This window comes from Myotis daubentonii, chromosome 4, assembly GCF_963259705.1.
Source record: "Myotis daubentonii chromosome 4, mMyoDau2.1, whole genome shotgun sequence".
Classification (NCBI taxonomy): Eukaryota; Metazoa; Chordata; class Mammalia; order Chiroptera; family Vespertilionidae; genus Myotis; species Myotis daubentonii.
In genome coordinates, this window is record NC_081843.1 from 59,763,429 (window position 1) to 59,782,012 (window position 18,584).

The 18,584-nt window shown below is 35.4% G+C and overlaps 1 protein-coding gene across 6 annotated transcripts in view; it reads left to right on the forward strand.

Moving 5' to 3' along the window:
• The window catches only part of CHD1 (chromodomain helicase DNA binding protein 1), a 78,213-nt gene that overhangs the window by 42,358 nt on the left and 17,271 nt on the right, over window positions 1–18,584 (forward strand). For 4 of the 6 annotated variants that reach the window (XM_059694029.1, XM_059694024.1, XM_059694027.1 and 1 more), the window contains 13 exons: window positions 585–737; window positions 3,121–3,192; window positions 3,633–3,782; window positions 3,942–4,090; window positions 4,466–4,562; window positions 4,683–4,778; window positions 7,630–7,806; window positions 11,208–11,368; window positions 12,668–12,709; window positions 14,173–14,303; window positions 14,996–15,134; window positions 15,361–15,511; window positions 17,260–17,382. In XM_059694029.1, the coding sequence (XP_059550012.1) occupies window positions 585–737; window positions 3,121–3,192; window positions 3,633–3,782; window positions 3,942–4,090; window positions 4,466–4,562; window positions 4,683–4,778; window positions 7,630–7,806; window positions 11,208–11,368; window positions 12,668–12,709; window positions 14,173–14,303; window positions 14,996–15,134; window positions 15,361–15,511; window positions 17,260–17,382 (1,641 nt within the window). The remainder of the gene's footprint in view (window positions 1–584; window positions 738–3,120; window positions 3,193–3,632; window positions 3,783–3,941; window positions 4,091–4,465; window positions 4,563–4,682; window positions 4,779–7,629; window positions 7,807–11,207; window positions 11,369–12,667; window positions 12,710–14,172; window positions 14,304–14,995; window positions 15,135–15,360; window positions 15,512–17,259; window positions 17,383–18,584) is intronic. The other 2 variants (XM_059694025.1, XM_059694026.1) reach the window with 2 other exon arrangements.

Here is an 18,584-nt window from a genome sequence, read left to right on the forward strand (position 1 = left end):
TGTATTCATAATTGTGAAAAAAAATTCACTAATAATAATGATTATGCTGAATATGTAATTGATGGCAAATGGTTGTCTTAAGAAGGATATCTTGACTTCAGATCTTATACTTCTCACTTCAGAAAGACAGATGAGAAGTGTGAACAAAGTAGTTGACATTCAGTCACAGTAATGCTTTGAAGTACTAGGATCATGAAGTTCTATATGTATAAACTAGAATACATTTTCTTACTCTTTCAAAACCTTTGAATGCTTAGTTCCAGTGTATTGTTTTTCAGCTTACATTTTTGGGGAAATAGTGTAATAAGTAGCAAATAGAGTGAGACCATGTCTCTTTTTTTCTCTTGAAAATATAACAAAAACCTAGGTGCCAAGTGGCAAGAAAATTTTTAGCCTAAAGCGTAGAGCAAAATGATAAAGGCCATCCTAGAAGATTTCGTAAACTGAAAACAAATTGTTTTCCAACTTTATGAAAATTTAAAATCTCAATTTAAAATTAAACTTGTGTTTAAGTGGTGGGGCATTTGTTTCATTTGATTAGTTCTTTTAAAAATTGTAACAGTTGTTAATTTATGTTTCCTTAGCACTTAATCCGTAGTAGCGGAAAATTGATTCTTCTTGACAAGCTGTTAATTCGCCTTAGAGAAAGAGGCAATAGAGTTCTTATTTTTTCTCAAATGGTGCGGATGTTAGATATACTTGCAGAGTATTTGAAATATCGTCAATTCCCCTTTCAAGTAAGCATTTCATTTTGTCATTTTTGTTGATTTAAATTTCATGGAATTCCTTAACATATTCTTAAACCTTTGAAATTTTTCTGTAAGTGAAGATTTTTATAGAAACTACTTTCCTTTTAAGAAAATGTGTGTTTAAAAATTCTATTTGTGATCATTCCTTTTTCTTCTTGACCTTAAATTTAACAGCAAAACAATTTTTCTTCAACTTTTCTTTTAATTCTGTATTTCTCTTCTGTGCTCAAATCTAAAGTAGCATCCTTATGTATTAGGCTTTAGTCTGAGGAAGGAAAAGAGATCACTCCTTGTGAATGTTATCAGGACAGTTGCAGATTCTGAAGATTTATGTGCTCATAATTATTCTAATGCATAGTTTGCTGAATAAAACTTAATGACCTTAGAGAAGATACTAGCGACCAAAATTGGCTTATAATCTGTTTATTCAGTATTTACTTTGAAATTCAACATAATTAAAGCAAATATGGATGAGTGTTTAGTGTTAGAGTTAGGTGCTACTTCCAGAATTTTATATTTTATAATCTTAATCCAGTATATATAGCTAGTGAATTATGTGTATTTGGTTCAGGCATTAGAATAGAAGTAGAATTAAAATGATCAACCTCAAAACACATAATCCCTGCTCTGTTGGTGTTTACAGCCTGGTATGGGAGATAGACATTAAGCAGTTAATTACAAACTAATATAACATTACATCTCTGGTAAGTCCTATGAAGGACAGGTGTTTGGTGATATGAACATGGTTGAGAAAAATGTAGTCATTTAAGGGAAAAGTGAGAAAGAACACCATTGGTTTTTAAAAAAACAACAGCTTTATTGAGATGTAATATTTGTTTCATACAACTCATCCATTTAAAGTGCATAATACATTGGTTTTTAATATATTTGCAGATATCCATCACCACAGTCAATTATAGAATGTTTTCACCATTTCAAAAAGAAACTGTACCCTTTAGCTATCACCCTCTGTCTCCCCATTCCACCCCACATCCCCACCCCATCTATGTTGGTTTGATTTTAAGGAAATTTTTATGTGTACATGGTCAAATAAAAATAGTGTACAGCTCTGGCTGCATGGCTCAGTGGGTTAGAATGTTCTGTATACCAAAAGGTTGCGGGGTTTGGTTCCCAGTCAGGGCACATACCTAGGTTTTGGATTCATTCCCCAGTTGAGACACATAAAGGAGGCAACAGATTGAGGTTTTTCTCTCTCCCCCTTCCTCTAAAATCAATGAACACCTATCATCAGGTGAGGATTTTTTTTTTTTTTAAAGTATATATACACACAGAAATTGTGTGTGTGTGTGTGTGTGTGAGAGAGAGAGAGAGAGAGAGAGAGAGAGTGCGTGTGTGTGTGTGGTACAAAAGTACTTGTAAGCAACTGTTCTCTGCCCCTAATTACTTCTCCTTTCCAGATCACTACCCAGAATCATTTTTTAACTTTATTTTGGTTTAGGTCATGCCTCAAAAAAATGATATCCCACTATTTTTTTAAAGTTTTTTATTTTAATTAATTTATTTTTTACTTGTATTTATATCAGAGGGGAATAGAGAGGGAGAGAGAGATATAAACATCAACAATGAGAGAGAATATCATTGATCGGCTGCCTCCTGTATGCCCCCTATTGGGAATTGAGTGAGTAATTCGGGCATGTGCCCTTGTCCGGAATTGAACCCAGGATCCTTCAGTCTGCAGGCTGATGCTCTATCCACTGAGCAAAACCAGCCAGGGCAAAAGTTTTTTCTAATTATAATTTTTAGTGATAAAAGAAACACTTTAAAATTTTATATTTATTTTGGACATCTATTGGTTAGCTAATGTTTAGTAAGCACTTAGTCTCTCAGGTACTGTGCTAAGTGTTTTACTGCATTCTCTCACTGAATCCTCTGTTTTCTATTAAGTAAGTAGTACTCTTATGTTACTAAGGATGAAACTGACAAGAAGAAAAGCCAAATCACTTGTCCAAGCCACTCATTAATACTCAAATGTGGGCTATTTGACTAGAGCCCCAAATCTGTGATTCTTAAACATTAACTAGAGGGCTTTTTCTGGAACTCCCTCAGAGCTTCATCAGTCTGGGACAGAGTTCAATAATTTGCATTTCTAAAATGTATTACTTACAGAGGATCTAGGGCAGAATGATAACCTATGCTATTTACTATTCAGGGAAGCAGTCCTAGTGGTTAAGAGCACAGACTCCAGAGAAATAATGCCTCGTCATTTTTTTACTGCTTAAAAGTACTTTCTGCCCTTACAGTTTTAGCAAAAACAATACTGAATTTTTATATATTATTTTATAATTTATTTTAATGCCTTTAAAGATTTTAAATTCTTTTATATGTGATATTTTAATGTGTTTTATTCTAGAGATTAGATGGATCAATAAAAGGGGAGTTGAGGAAACAAGCTCTAGATCATTTTAATGCTGAAGGATCAGAGGTATGGATGCTTTTAAAATTATAAACTGTTTCATTCATTATTTTTGTCATACTTGTAGTTTTTACAAAACATCTTATCGGTGGGAACCAATTCAATTTGCATGTCAGGTTTTTAAATTAATATGGTATGTTATAGAGCGTTAATCTTTCTTAATACTATTTCAGGATAAGGCAGTTTGCTTTAAAGTAAATTAGCCCACTTTCATTGAAAAATTTATTTAAATTTGATGTTTATTTTTCCCATGTATAGCTATATTGTGGAATCTTACTTGGTTTTGTAGAGGTGCATATATTTTGTTACTATTTTTAAAAACTACCTTTCCGTTTTATTGGTAAGATATTTTTTAAGTTCAAAAAGTGAATAATAAAACTCTCATATTGATTATTTTGAATTATAATTTGGAAGAATTTAAAATTGTCCCTATTTATAATTCCTTACAGGATTTCTGCTTTTTGCTTTCCACAAGAGCTGGAGGTCTAGGAATTAATTTAGCCTCAGCTGACACTGTGGTTATATTTGATTCTGATTGGAATCCACAAAATGATCTTCAGGCGCAGGCTAGAGCTCATCGTATAGGGCAAAAGAAACAGGTATTTTTTATCCCCTAATTTTTTTTTTCCAGTTTGCTTTGAATCAGTGAAAACTTCACGTGGGATGAGCTTCAGTCTATATTCCAATATTTGGGTACTTCAGATTAGCAAAACAAATCCTTTTAATTTCAATTTGTTTCATCATGCATATCTTCACAGGTGAATATTTATCGTCTAGTTACAAAGGGATCAGTGGAAGAGGATATTCTTGAAAGGGCCAAAAAGAAGATGGTTTTAGATCATCTTGTGATTCAAAGAATGGACACAACTGGGAAGACAGTGCTACATACAGGTTCTGCCCCCTCAAGGTAGTTACTTTACTGTAAAAACGGTCATTTTAGAATCTTAGTACATTCATTTTTTTTTTGAAATACTGTAAGCAGATCATTGAAGTACTACATTTAGTGTAATTTTTTTTTTTTTTTAAGCATTGGACTTATTTCTAGTCAAAGACATAAATTCAATACCTGATTTCACCACTCTAGTTTTGTAATTTTTGGGGGAAATCCCTTTAACATTTAAGCTTCAAGTTGTTTTTGTTATAAAATAAGTATACTATGATGCTTATCTAACTATGTTAGATAGCTGTTATAAGGTGATTGTCAATAATAATAAAGGTGCTTTAAAAATGTTAAATTTTTAACTGAATGTTAAGTGTTTTTATTTGCTTTTCCTGATTTTAGTTCTACTCCTTTCAATAAAGAAGAGTTGTCTGCCATTTTAAAGTTTGGTGCTGAGGAACTTTTTAAGGAACCTGAAGGAGAAGAACAAGAGCCCCAGGTAAAAAAAAAAAAAAAAAAACCTTCAGAATGTGTCATCTACTTAAACTATATTTAACTATAAAGTACATTTACTTTAAAATATGTTAAAGTATGTTTAAAGATTTTTTTCTAATTATAGGAAATGGATATCGATGAAATCTTGAAGAGGGCTGAAACTCATGAAAATGAACCAGGCCCTTTAACTGTAGGAGATGAATTGCTTTCCCAGTTCAAGGTACATTTGTTTTATAGTTATGTAAATTGAGAGAAACAGACTTTATTTCATAATATTTTTTGTTTTCAAATTTGCCAAGGTGCATACAATTATATTTTCCTTATTTTGACAAACCAGTAGCAAACTAATTTGAAAGGTAGCAAGTCATTTATGAACAGTTAAATTTAGTAGAGTGGGGAGGGATATTATTTCCTTAAATTAGCACCTAGAACAGTGCCCAGCCAATAGCATGTACTCAAATATTTTGGTAAAAGAATGACTGTGATCCCTTTTTTACATTTCCATGACTGAGCAGTTTTAGACATCAGGTTAATTTAAGCATTACCACAACTGAGAAACTTCAAATCAGTCAAAGTAAGCTGTAATCTCCTGTTAATACTTATAAATACTCTTGGTTTGATGAGGGCTAAAAGGCTGCCAGGAGTCCTAAAGGAATGTAAGTCAACCGATCTCATCCTATATAATAAAAGCCTAATAGTCTGCCATTCAACCAATCAAAACATAATCTGCTAATGATATGCTAAGGCTGCTTAACTGCTTGCTATGATGTGTTCTGACTACCAGGGGGCACAGTTGACCAATCGCTATGACATGCATTCACCACCAGGGGGCAGATAGTCGACCAGTCGCTATGACATGCACTGACCACAAGGGGGCAGACACTCCAATCAGTAAGTTAGCTTGCTGCTGGGGTCCGGCTGATCGGGACTGAGTGAGACAGGCTGGACACGCCCTGGAGCTCTCCCTTGGTCCCTCTCCCGCTGGCCAACCTCCCACATCCCACCCTGGCCCTGATCATGCACCGGTGGGGTCCCTTGTCTGGCCTGCGCCCTCTCGCAATCTGGGACCCCTCAGGACATGTCGGAGAGCCAGTTTCAGCCCGATCCGGCAGGCCAGGCCGAGGGACCCCACTGGTGCACAAATTTATGCACTGGGCCTCTAGTAGTGTAATAAGTAGGTTGTGCAACAATTATCCTATATAATAAAAGGCTTATATGCAAATCGACTGAACAGTGGAACGACCAGTCGCTTTGACACACACTGACCACCAGAGGGCAGACGCTCAATGCAGGACTCATGGCTGAGCTGGGCTCATGGCTGGTGAGCGCAGCAGTGGCGGTGGCAGGAGCTTCTCCCACCTCTGCGGCAGCACTAAGGATGTTCTAAGCTGTCAGTCAGACATTGCCTGAGGGCTTCTGGACTGCGAGAGGGCACAGGCCGGGCTGAGGGACCACCCCTACCCCCGAGTGCACGAATTTTGTTTACCAGGCCTCTAGTTTAGTACAAAAAAGCAGGTTCCTCTGTATTCTAGCTATTGTCTATGAACTGAAGTTTTTAAGGATCAGTTCAATTTGTCATTTGTTCATTATGTGCCATGTACAGGGACATAGCAGTGAATAAAAACTTTTGTAATTAATTGATCACTCTGCTGCATGGTAGAGGATGTACTGTATTGGGAAAGAATTAAGCAGGGAGATAAATTTGAAGATTATTTCAGTAATTATGAGAAGTGGATGTTTCTGAAACTTGCACTGACTCTGGCTACAGTCTAACTTTTTCTTTACATAAAGGTATACTATTTGCTTTTTTATTTTCACTAATTGAAAAATTGTAAAAAGTTGCCGATAAATTAACAAGAGTATAAATTTATATGAGACTGATATTTTTATGCCAGTGGTTTGATATTCACACAAAGCTGGCTTTAAATAATAGACTTGAGAGAATAAACACTGTTTTTAGCCCCATTCCTTATAGAGGATAAGCAGAGTTTTCTTCATCCAGTTATCTATAAATTTTAATGTTACTAATATTGGCAATTAGCTTTAATGAGTACTTTCGTATACCAGGCAGCACAGTTCTTTAAATATAGTATCTTATTTAAACCTCACAAAAGTTAGTGTGCTATTATTACTATCACTTTTGTTTTAGAGATAAAAAACTAGGGGTTGGGGAACCTAAATAAATTTAGTGCCTCAGGGCTCCTGTAGTTTGTCAGTAGCTCTTTAGGTACTATTTTTATGAAAATAAAAATAAGAATATTGGATTGTTCTATAGCAGTTGGTAGTTAATGGACTGGTGTGTTAATTCCTGCAGAAGGTAATTAGCATGTTGGTAATATAAATTACTTTATTATTCTCTTAACCTTCTCTAATTCTGTTGTAATAATTTTATTGAATAGCAGGACAAAAGAGAATCATTCCTGAAAAAGAATTCTTAGAAGTCATTTGGTTTGATCTAGTTTGACCTAATAAAGAAATAAACTGCCAAAACCGGTTTGGCTCAGTGGATAGAGCGTCGGCCTGCGGACTGAAAGGTCCCAGGTTCGATTCCGGTCAAGGGCATGTACCTGGGTTGCGGGCACATCCCCAGTAGGAGATGTGCAGGAGGCAGCTGATCGATGTTTCTCTCCCATCGATGTTTCTAACTCTCTATCTCTCTCCCTTCCTGTCTGTAAAAAATCAATAAAATATATTAAAAAAAAAAAAAAGAAATAAACTTAGTTTAGCATTCAGCATTCATACTTGGTTTACTCCATAGTCATATTCATTATCCTTTAAGTCAACGGTTCTCAACCTGTGGGTCGCCTAAGACCATCCTGCATATCAGATATTTACATTACGATTCATAACAGTAGCAACATTACAGTTATGAAGTAGCAACGAAAATAATTTTATGGTTGGGTCACAACATGAGGAACTGTATTTAAAGGGCCAAAAGGTTGAGAACCACTGCTTTAAGTTTTATTATCTTATTCTGACATGCCACTTCCTTCCCCAAAAACATGAAAAATAAAATTTAAATGTGAGTTGTTTTTTAATGCTTACTCTGTTAATATTCTGGAATTCATTAGGTTGCCAACTTTTCAAACATGGATGAGGATGACATTGAGTTGGAACCTGAACGAAGTTCAAAGAATTGGGAAGAAATCATTCCAGAAGATCAAAGAAGACGATTAGAAGAGGAAGAAAGACAAAAAGAACTTGAAGAAATTTATATGCTTCCAAGAATGAGAAACTGTGCTAAGCAGGTGACTTTTTAATTTTAAAGATATTTTTATAATGAAAGAATATTCGCATCTGTATTGATCTTTTTTCTGTTAATGAGAGATATTGGTCTATAGTTTCATGTAATATCTTCATCTGATTTGATAATGCTTGCTTCATAAACTAAGTTGAAGAGTGTTCCCTCCCCTGCTATTTTTGGAAAGAGTTGTGTAAATTGTTAATATTTCTTAATTAAATGTTTGGTAGTATTTTTCAGGGAAACTAGGCCTGGAGTTTTCTTTGTTAGAAGATTTTTTTTTTTTAAATATATTTCATTGATTTTTTTATAGAGAGGAAGGGAAAGGGATAGAGAGTTTGAAACATTAATGAGAGAGAAACATCAATCAGCTGCCTCCTGCACACCCCCTACTAGGGATGTGCCCGCAACCAAGGTACATGGCCTTGACCGGAATCAAACCTGGGACCCTTCAATCTGCAGGCTGACGCTCTATCCACTGAGCCAAACCAGTTAGGGCATTTGTTAGAAGAATTTTAAACTAGCTTCAGTTTCTTTTCTAAATATAAATTCAGAATATCTTTTTCTTAAGTGAATTTGGTAGTGTGTTTCTTTCGAGAGATTGGTCCATTTTATCCAATTTGTTGAATTTATGGGCATAAAGTTAATTCTTAATATCCTTTGTTATCCTTCTAGTGTCTACAAGATATTTACTTATTCCCCTCTCTTCTTAATACTGCTAAATTTTTTTATGATCATTCTAGTTAGAGGTTTATTTTATTTATCTTTTCAAAGGACTACCTTTTGGTATATTGATTTTCTGTTTTAAATTTTATTGATTTCTGCTCTTTATATGTATCCTTTTTTTTTTTCCCCTTTAATTTGCTCTTTTTTTCTGTCTTAAGATGTAAGCTTAGACCATTGCATCAAGACTTTCCTTTCCTAAAGTTAGGTTTTAATGCTACAAGTTTCCCCTAAGTACTGCTTTTCTGAATCTCTAAATTTTGATATCTGGTATGTTTTCATTTATTCAAAATATTTTCTTCCCCTTGTGACTTCCTCTTTAACCCATTGGTTTCTTTTTTAGAAGTATGTTGTTTAATTTCTAAATATTTGGGAAATTTTCCAAGTATCTTTTGTTAATAATTTCTAGTTTAATTCTGTCATGGCCAAAGAGCATTCCCTGTATGGTTTGACCTTTTAAAAAATTGTTGATTATTTTGTGCCCTAAACGAAGAAAATAGACAGGTTTTTAGATAATGGTAACAGTGCCATACTAAACTATTTTGAATCCTGCTGTAAAAGGAAAAAACCTTAATATAGATTTTTTTGCATTAACTTTTGTTTTTTAGGCTATATCATTATAATATAGTTGTCTTTATTACTGAGTTTTTTTTGGTGCCTCCTTAAGTTTTGAGGCAAATGAGAGACTTCGTCTCACCCTAGTCCTTGTCCTGCTACTCTTCTCCCAAGGTAGGGTTTTTTGTTTTCTTGTCCTACAACTATATTAGGTCTTCTCCTGTGCACTCAGTTCAGTAGCTGAGATGGGTCTGTATTTCCTGCCTATATTCTGAAAGGTGACCGCTCGCTTTCTTCATGGCTGCACCACAAAATCAAGTTTTCTCTAATTTCCCTCATGAGCATGAGATGTAGGTTTGTGGAAAAGTGCTTGAGAGTGGGTACAGGTTCTCCTTTTGTCTTTGGTTCCCAGGGATTCTGTGCTTTCAAGGCAGCCCACATTCAGCCTTTAGTAAATTTTTAACTTCCTCTTACCTGCCTTTATAGTACTTGATGTCTACCATTCACGTTCTTCCCAAGTGAGCCAGTATTTGAGCCTCATCTCTTCTTACAAGCTGCTATATTTCCTTATATTTGAGACTGTTAGGTTGCCTTGTGATTTTTATGTGTTTAAGAAAAGTGATGATTTTTTAAATTAGATTTTAGAGATTATGATTTTTGTTATGGTAGGAGCAACCTATCAACTTTATACATCCCATGCAGATATGGAGCCAAATAATGTGTTTGGCCTGAAAGTGACCATGTTTGTAGTTTCTTGTTTGTGTTTATTTCTTCAAACCCTATAATGGTTTCCTTTTACAGTGGATGGGAAGCATAGCATTATATTAGATCTTATGAAAGGAGGTTAGAACAGTAAAAACTAAATGCCCATTCTTAACTTTCAGTAAGCTTTTAGCATATTAAAGGTATTCCAAATATATACTGAGACTTTGGAAAAATGCTCAAGACTTACCGAAAATATGCTTTGGTATATTTGTTAAAGAACTAATGGATATTTAGCTATTTTTATGTGGGTTCAACTGGCATTTTTTTTCTTTTAAGTATCTGATCAACCTAATTAGAATACTAATAAGTAGATACTTAGGAAAACAAATAAAAATGACACATAATCTGTCCACCCAGAGGTAATCACTAATAATATAATATTATGGTATACATAATTCCAATATTTTTTATACATATCTGCCAAATTTAATTGGAGTATTAATTTGGAAGTTGCTTTCTTTCCTTTGACAGTATATAATGAATGTTATTCTACAATACAATTTTTTTTTTTAATCCCCACTTGAGAATATGTTTTTATTGATTTGAGAGAGAGGGAGAAACATGATGTGAGAGAGAAACATCAATCAGTTGCCTCCTGTATGTGCCCCGACTGGGGACTGAAACCATAACCTTTTGGGGCACAGGATGGTGCTCTAGCTAACTGAGCCACCCAGCCAGAGCTGTAACACAATTTTTGATGGCTTTCTTAAACTTGTATAGGTACTTGTCCAGTCTCTTTGATGAATATTTAGATTGCTTGCTATTAAAAATAGAAATCTATGCTGTAAATGACTTTATTGGCCAATGTTTCCTCACATTTCTGATCTCAGGAAATATGCCTGGGAATGATGTTGCTAGGTCAGCAGAATGATAATTTTCAAGGCTTGTAATACAATATTGCTAAATTGCCTTCTGTCCCAGTTTAAATACCCAGAAGAAGTATATTACTATTCATTTTTCGATCCCATTATACTAATATTAGCTATTATTGCTTAGTTGGTATTGGTCAAATTGATGGATTGATAAAAGAATTTCATTTTATTGTTACTTCTCATTTTTAAAAAGTGTTACCAATGAGTTTGTATGATTTTATGCTTATATTATTTGATTAATTGCTTGGTAATAACTTTTCTCATTTTTACAAAAGGACAGTGGGTGTTTTCCTTTAGATTTATCAGAATGCGTTACATATTAAAGTTATTAATAACTGTCATCAACATGCTGTATTTTTCTGTTTGCTTTTTAAAAGTTTTTTTATAGAATATTTTTGATTTATAGAAAAACATTTGAAGTTATACAATTCTGTCAGTCTTGTACAATTTTCTTTGCCCTAAGTTTGAGTAAATTTTTGTTTTCAAATTCCAGATTAGTTTCAATGGAAGTGAAGGGAGGCGCAGTAGAAGCAGGAGATATTCTGGATCTGATAGTGATTCAATCTCAGAAAGGAAAAGGCCAAAGAAACGTGGAAGACCACGGACTATCCCTCGAGAGAATATTAAAGGATTTAGTGATGCAGAAATTCGGCGGTAAGATGATGTGACACCATTTTACTTCATTTTATTTTTATTAGAGGGTGAAACTAAAATACAGAAATCCCAACATTTCAAAGATGAAGGTGAAAGTGTTAGAGGAAGCAAATATATGAAAATTGTTTAGGAATTGGGTGGGTTCTGCTTTTGTGTATTCATTATAACTATGAGAAAAAAATGTTTGGCATCTAATCTTTGCATATTATTTATTGTTAGTATATTTAGACTGTTACATTCTTTTGATTTTATTAATGTGGTTCAGAACAGTGGCCTTTTTGAATAATGAATGTATATTTCAATACATTAGACTTATTTAATAAAAATTCTTACTGCACTTCTGACTCCCAACATTACTATTTTTATGTGGGGATAATTTAGTTCCATATTTTTCTAGTTTTTTAATTCTGAAGTAATTTGCTCTTTGAAAGTAACCATGTTAAGGGTATTTCTGTTATGTCCAAGTAGGAATTGAGGTAAGAATGGGTAGTAAGATAAATTGTAGTTTTCTTTCAAAATACATTTATGTGTATATACAGATATATTTAAGGGGAATAAGATAACTTTACTTTTGTTTATGTAATAATTTTGCTTATGAAATTTGTAAAAAGGTTGTTCATTATTGTATTTTGAGAGTTTGTTTCTTTCAAGCCATTGTAACTCTTTTCTTTTACATCATAGACCTGACCGATAAAGTTCTTCCTCATTCTTTCTACCAGAAAATTAAATATGTTATTAGATTTTATTAAGGGTATTTTATGACCACCTGATTTGCTGGACTTTCTGTCTTTAGTTGAAGAGGCATTTCAACTTTTCCTGGATATTTTTCCTCATCCATCAACCACTTGGGTAGCTTTGTTCTTAAGTAAAATTTTTATTTTCCATTGTTGGTATAATACCCTACATCTGAATTAAAGCTATTTTCAGTAAATTTTATCAACACTTGGAATGTTAGGAGGTGCAATATGATTGATAATTCTGGAGACACTTCCTGTGGTAGCCTTGAACCTTATTTTGTCTTGTGAAAAAAAATAAAGTAATTTCTAAAATAAAATTTAGCTTCTATTGTTTTATTTATACTGGTTTCTAAACATCATCCTGGTGTTAATTTCTTGTCTTACTTGGTATGTTTTAATGTTTTAACATTTTGGTTTCTAGCATAGTTTATTCATTTTTGTCAGTAACTACCTTGAATTAAGTTGTATTCTAAGAAGTATTTTCTTTTTTCTACATATTTATAAATTTATTTTTAATGGGTAGTGAAGCCTGCATTTAAATCAAACAATTATTTTCTGCTAGGTTTATCAAGAGTTACAAGAAATTTGGTGGCCCTCTAGAAAGGTAAATACATCTGTTATTCTCATAGAATCATAGTATGTTTTATGTTCTTGTCAGGGTTATTTGTTTATACTAATATTCAGTTTAGGTGCTTTGTTAAACTTGCTTTTAAAAGATATTTGCAAAGTTAATCTGTAGAAAGTAAAATTCAAGTATAGTTTTGAAAAATGTTTTACTGTCATCCTTAATTCTTTCTAGTCTCTAAAATTTTACCTGCCAATAAAGTTTTCTATAAAATGCCTTTCATTTTTATAATTCTAAGGTACTTTCAAAGGCTTTATCATTTTTTAAATGAGAAACTTATAAACTAGCAGATTCATTCTTAGGAAAACTGAGTTGCTAACCTAGCCACCTGACTTAAAGACCTGTTTTATTTTCCCTTACTAGGGAAATTTTCTTGTTTTCCTAAATATAGCTTCCTCTTACACAAACTATTAAAATCAAATTGTCAAGACAGGTTTTTTTGTTATTGTTGTTATTAGTTAATTTTAGTCATTGTCTGTGATTTGGATATTCTTTGTTCTTTGTTATGGTAAACCCATTGTCTGGATATAGAATGGCAAAGACTCAAATTGGTTTAAAATTTTTTCAGTACACAACTCCTTCTTAAAATATATTTTCTTTTTTATCTTGAGATGACTTGCATACAATACAAGACTTGTATAATTATTTTATATGATGAAAAAACTTTGAACATTAATAATATCTACTCAGTGCATAGTAATTACAAACTATAGAACATTACTCTTATAATGTATTTTTCATTTATCATTATTACAATCCTTAAGCACTTCTTTTGAATTTAAGATCTGGTCAGTTATAAAAAGGTTTTGTAGAATCCTATATAATAGAAGCATAATATTCAAATCGACTGAATGGTGGAAAAGTGGTAGCTATGACACGCACTAACCATCAGGGGGCAGACGCTCAATGCAGGAGCTGCCCCCTGGTGATCAGTGCACTCCCACAGGGGGAGTGCCCCTCAGCCAGAAACTGGGCTCATGGCTGGTGAGCCCAGCAGCAGTGGCGGAAGCCTCTTCCGCCTCTGAGGCAGCACTAAGGAGCATCGAGCTGGGCTCAGGGCTGGTGAGCGCAGCGGTGGTGGCAGGAGCCTCTCCCCCCTCCACTGCAGGCGGGCGGTAAGGAGCAAGGGGTCCCAGACTGTGAGAGGGCGCAGGCCAGGCTGAGGGATCCCCCCCACCACTACCCCCCTAGTGCACGAATCTAGTTATTACATAATCTTCAAATTTAAAGCATACCACTTGTTCTGTAATGAATTGGTTTACTTTATTATTATCCTTGAATATATAGACGAATTGTTTCCCCATCAAATCTTCTTGGTTTTTATGTATCTTATGCCAATTATATGAACTAAAATTTGTAGAGCATGCAATAGTATGATTTGTAGAACTTGAGGTGAAATTTAGTCTGTGTGTTTACTTGAAAATTGTATTATTTTATTACAGATTGGATGCAATAGCTCGAGATGCTGAATTAGTTGATAAGTCAGAGACAGACCTCAGACGACTAGGAGAATTGGTGCATAATGGTTGCATTAAAGCTTTAAAGGATAATTCTTCAGGAACAGAACGGACAGGTAATATTAAAATGAGAGTGATTTAAAGAGAGGTAAATGGAACTTTTAAAATATGCTTTTATTGAGTTAGGTATTATATCTTGTTACCTTTTCATCAGTCTTAAAAGATGCTTTACAAAACAAAGCTAGGTAATAGGAAATGGGGAGCAGAATTCTATTATTGAAGGCAATACAATCTATCTGCCTGGTACAGTCTAACTGGGAGGTAATGTCAGGAATTACTGTTGTACTATAATTTTAGCATACATGACTGAAAAGATATCTTAAGAATACATCTGTAATATTGGTTTGGGGCGTACTTCATTATGCTTGTTTTAAAATTCATCCACTAAATAAAAATAGTTAGATAAGATTTAGTAATCAGATGTACTGGAAAAAAAACATACCGGAAATCTTATTGAGAAATTATTGATCATATCAATAGATTGATGTACCTTCTGCAGTAGATAAAACACTTAAGTACATGAAATGCTTTTTATGAATCTACATCTCCTATATTTCAGTCACTAATATGTACTAAGAAATCTTGTAGTGAAATTTAAGGTTTGCCAGCAAGTCCCCCCCCAAAACATAAATAATACTAATAAGTACATGTAAGTAATACTTGTTAAAATAAATAATAGCATACATTGCTTTTTTATTTTGTAGTTATATATTTTATACTTCTTTTACTCTTTCTTAAAAAAATTAAGGTGGTAGACTTGGAAAAGTAAAGGGTCCAACATTCCGAATATCAGGAGTACAAGTGAATGCCAAACTAGTCATCTCCCATGAAGAAGAATTAATACCATTGCACAAATCCATTCCTTCAGATCCAGAAGAAAGAAAGCAGTGAGTTCCTTACTTTTTCCATTGTAAAGTATTTCTTGTTACTCAATAATTTGGATATGAATGTAAGTTAAAATGTTTTTTTTATGTCATTGGCTAGTTTGACTGAAATGTTTTTGAACATAAAATTAAATTTTGAATGATTCAGATATGTTCTTAACATGTTTTTAAAATTAATTTTTAATAAGGCAATTGTAAACTTGACATTGGTTATTAACTTGAATACTAGGTATACTATCCCATGCCATACAAAGGCTGCTCATTTTGATATAGACTGGGGCAAAGAAGATGATTCCAATTTGTTAATTGGCATATATGAATATGGATATGGAAGCTGGGAAATGATTAAAATGGATCCTGACCTCAGTCTAACACACAAGGTACTTAAATATTTCTTGATTCTGATGTTGAATTTAATTTTGCTTTTAAATTATGTTAGAACCCAGTTGGTGTGGCTTAATGATTGAACATTGACCTATGAGCCCGAAGGTCATGGTTCGATTCCTGGTCAGGGCACATGCCTGGGTTGCAGGCTCGATCATTGATGTTCCTCATTGATGTTTCTATCGCTCTCTCCCTCTCTCTTCCTCTCTCAAATAATGCAAAAAAATGTTTTAAATTACGTTAGAAATAAACTCAACTAGGTGTCAGGAAACAAAGGCTCTAGAACAGCGGTTCTCAACCTGTGGGTTGCGACCCCTTTGGCAGTTGAACAACCCTTTCACAGGAGTTGCCTAAGACCATCCTGCATATCAGATATTTACATTACGATTCATAACAGTAGCAACATTACGGTTATGAAGTAGCAACAAAAATAATTTTATGGTTGGGTCACAACATGAGGAACTGTATTTAAAGGGCCAGAAGGTTGAGAAACACTGCTCTAGATGGTTTTGTGACCTTGGCTTCTTTGGAATCTGGTTTTCATGAAGGGATTTCATGAATTTAAATATTCTCCAAGATTTTGCTTCACCTCTAAAATTATATTTTTGTTAGGACATTTTTCTTTAGGTTAAAAGTAAATCTTCCATTCCATGATTAACTAGATTATTCATGGGCAGAAAAAGATTCTGAAATCTTTTATATGTTTGTATTGTCAAACCATGTTTAGGATTTTTGATGGTTTGATATTACCACATTGAAATCATTTCTTTGCTTAGAATGGAAACCACTGAAAGCATTGCCTTATTCTTATCACTTAAGTTCCTTTTTTATATTTTACTTCTTCACAGACAAATGGGAATCTTGAAATACTAGAAATTTACCATTTGCTACTTTGAAGCAAAACTAGAGTCCTACTGTAAAAGTTTCCTCACAGTGCCTGTTGTGGGTCATCTTCTGGATAGATGATAGCTTGTATTCTAGGAAGTTTTGTGTACTTTATAGATCATATATTATAATGAGAAAGGAAGGAAACCTAAGAATACCATAATCTAAACTAATAAAAGGGTAATATGCTAATTAGGGCAGACATCTTCTGGACGTCCTTCCGGACGTCTTTCCGGACAAACCCGCAACAGCTGCCTGAGGCTTAGGCAAGCTGCGGATGGTGGCTGCCGCTGCCAGGGCCGGCCCAAGGCTCAGGCAAGCCACGGTGCCTGTGAGGGCCAAGGCTCAGGCAGCCCCGGCAGCTGGCAGTGGCTACAGCAGAGGCATGATGGGTGTGTTGCCTTCCCCTGATCGGCTGGTTGTCTCCCACAGAGGACATCCCCTGCGGGCTCCCAGACTGTGAGAGGGAACAGGCCAGTCTGAGGGGGGCAACCCTTCCCCCTCCTAGTGCACAAATTTTCGTGCACCGGGCCTCTAGTGTTTAATAACACTGGATGCTAAATATACTATTGTATATTTGAAAGAACTTTTTAACCTCACACTGTGTATTCTCATTTTGAAGAGGGATTTTTTTTTCTCCCATTGTGTATTTTTTAAAAATTCTTCCCCAGGGAAACTAATCTTAGCTGTATTATAGATATTAAAAAAATGTATTTTTCATTCTAAGTTTATTCCTAAATATTGAAAGAATTATAATTTGTTAGTGAATTGTATATATTTAAAAAATGAATAAGCACTTTTTAGCTTTAAATTTTTTCATCTTATGAAAAGCAAACTGAAAAAATTAATTGCTTTTCAGATTCTTCCAGATGACCCTGATAAAAAACCACAAGCAAAACAGTTGCAGACTCGGGCAGACTACCTCATCAAATTACTTAGTAGAGATCTTGCCAAAAAAGAAGCTCAAAGACTTTCTGGTGCAGTAAGTTAAAATTCAGATGCTAAAGAGCAGTTTACTTTTAAGACAAGTCTAGCTTACTGGTTGCCTTAGACTAGCAATTTTCAACCCTTTTCATCTCATGACAAACATAAACTAACTAGGGGCCCAGTGCACAAGTTCGTGCACCTTGAAAGGAACTGTGGGCCGTGAGGCTATGATAGGCACAGGGGTGGGTGTCGGCCCATCCTCCATGCTCCCGCCCGGCCCCTCCCACAGTGGCCCTCAGTCCCCTGTCTGCCCGCAGCCCTGCTCCTGCAACTCCCACACACTGACAGTGCCAGCCCCACTTGCACCCTCTGAAGGCATGGAGCAATTGGAGCTGGTGTCAGCAGTGGGTGCAAGCACGGCCGGTGCCATCAGCAGGTGTGAGCAGTAGCTGCTGCCCTGATTGCCCCTCAGGAGCAGGAGAAAGTGGAGAAGCCCTCGGGTGATCAGGGCTGGCAGTCAGTGTGAGTGGGCCTGGCGCTGGCACTGGCAGTGGGTGTGAGCGACAGCTCCAGCACTGGCATCGGGTGCGAGTGGGGCCATTGCTGGCAGTGGATGTGAGAGGTGGCTGCCGGCCCCGATCTCCCCTCAGGAGCAGGGGGAGGTGGAGAAGCCCTGAGGGGCGATTGAGGCCTGCAGTGGGTGTGAGTGGCAGCTCTGGTACTGGTAGCAGGTGCAAGCACCGGGTGGGACTGTGGCGCATGGGAGCAAAGAATTTTCAGTAACCACCCGAGGTTCGCCCTGATGTCAGCGACCAGTGCCCTGCTTTGGTCTGGCACCGCCACTCACCTGCTCCACCATCCCACCGTGGCTGACACCCGCCATGTTCCATGCACACTCCCTGGTGGTGTGGTCAGCACACATCGTAGTGTATGGTTGTTCTGGTTGTTCCGCTGTTCTATTTGCACATTAGCCTTTTATTATATAGGATTGCTAAAAAATATACTTTGTGCTGATCTGACAAAAAATTAGGTATAATTTTTATTCATTCACACCAGACAGCTATTGTTATGCTGGCTGTTGTCATTTTTATATCTGACAATCTAAGGAAAAGAGTTAAGTGCCCATGACTACATAGTCCAGTATTGCATATTTTAAAAATTCTTGTAGCATACCAGTGTGTCTCTTGCAGCACACCAGTATGCCACTGTACGCCAGCTGAAAACGGCTGCCCTAGACAGACATCTATGGTTAATATG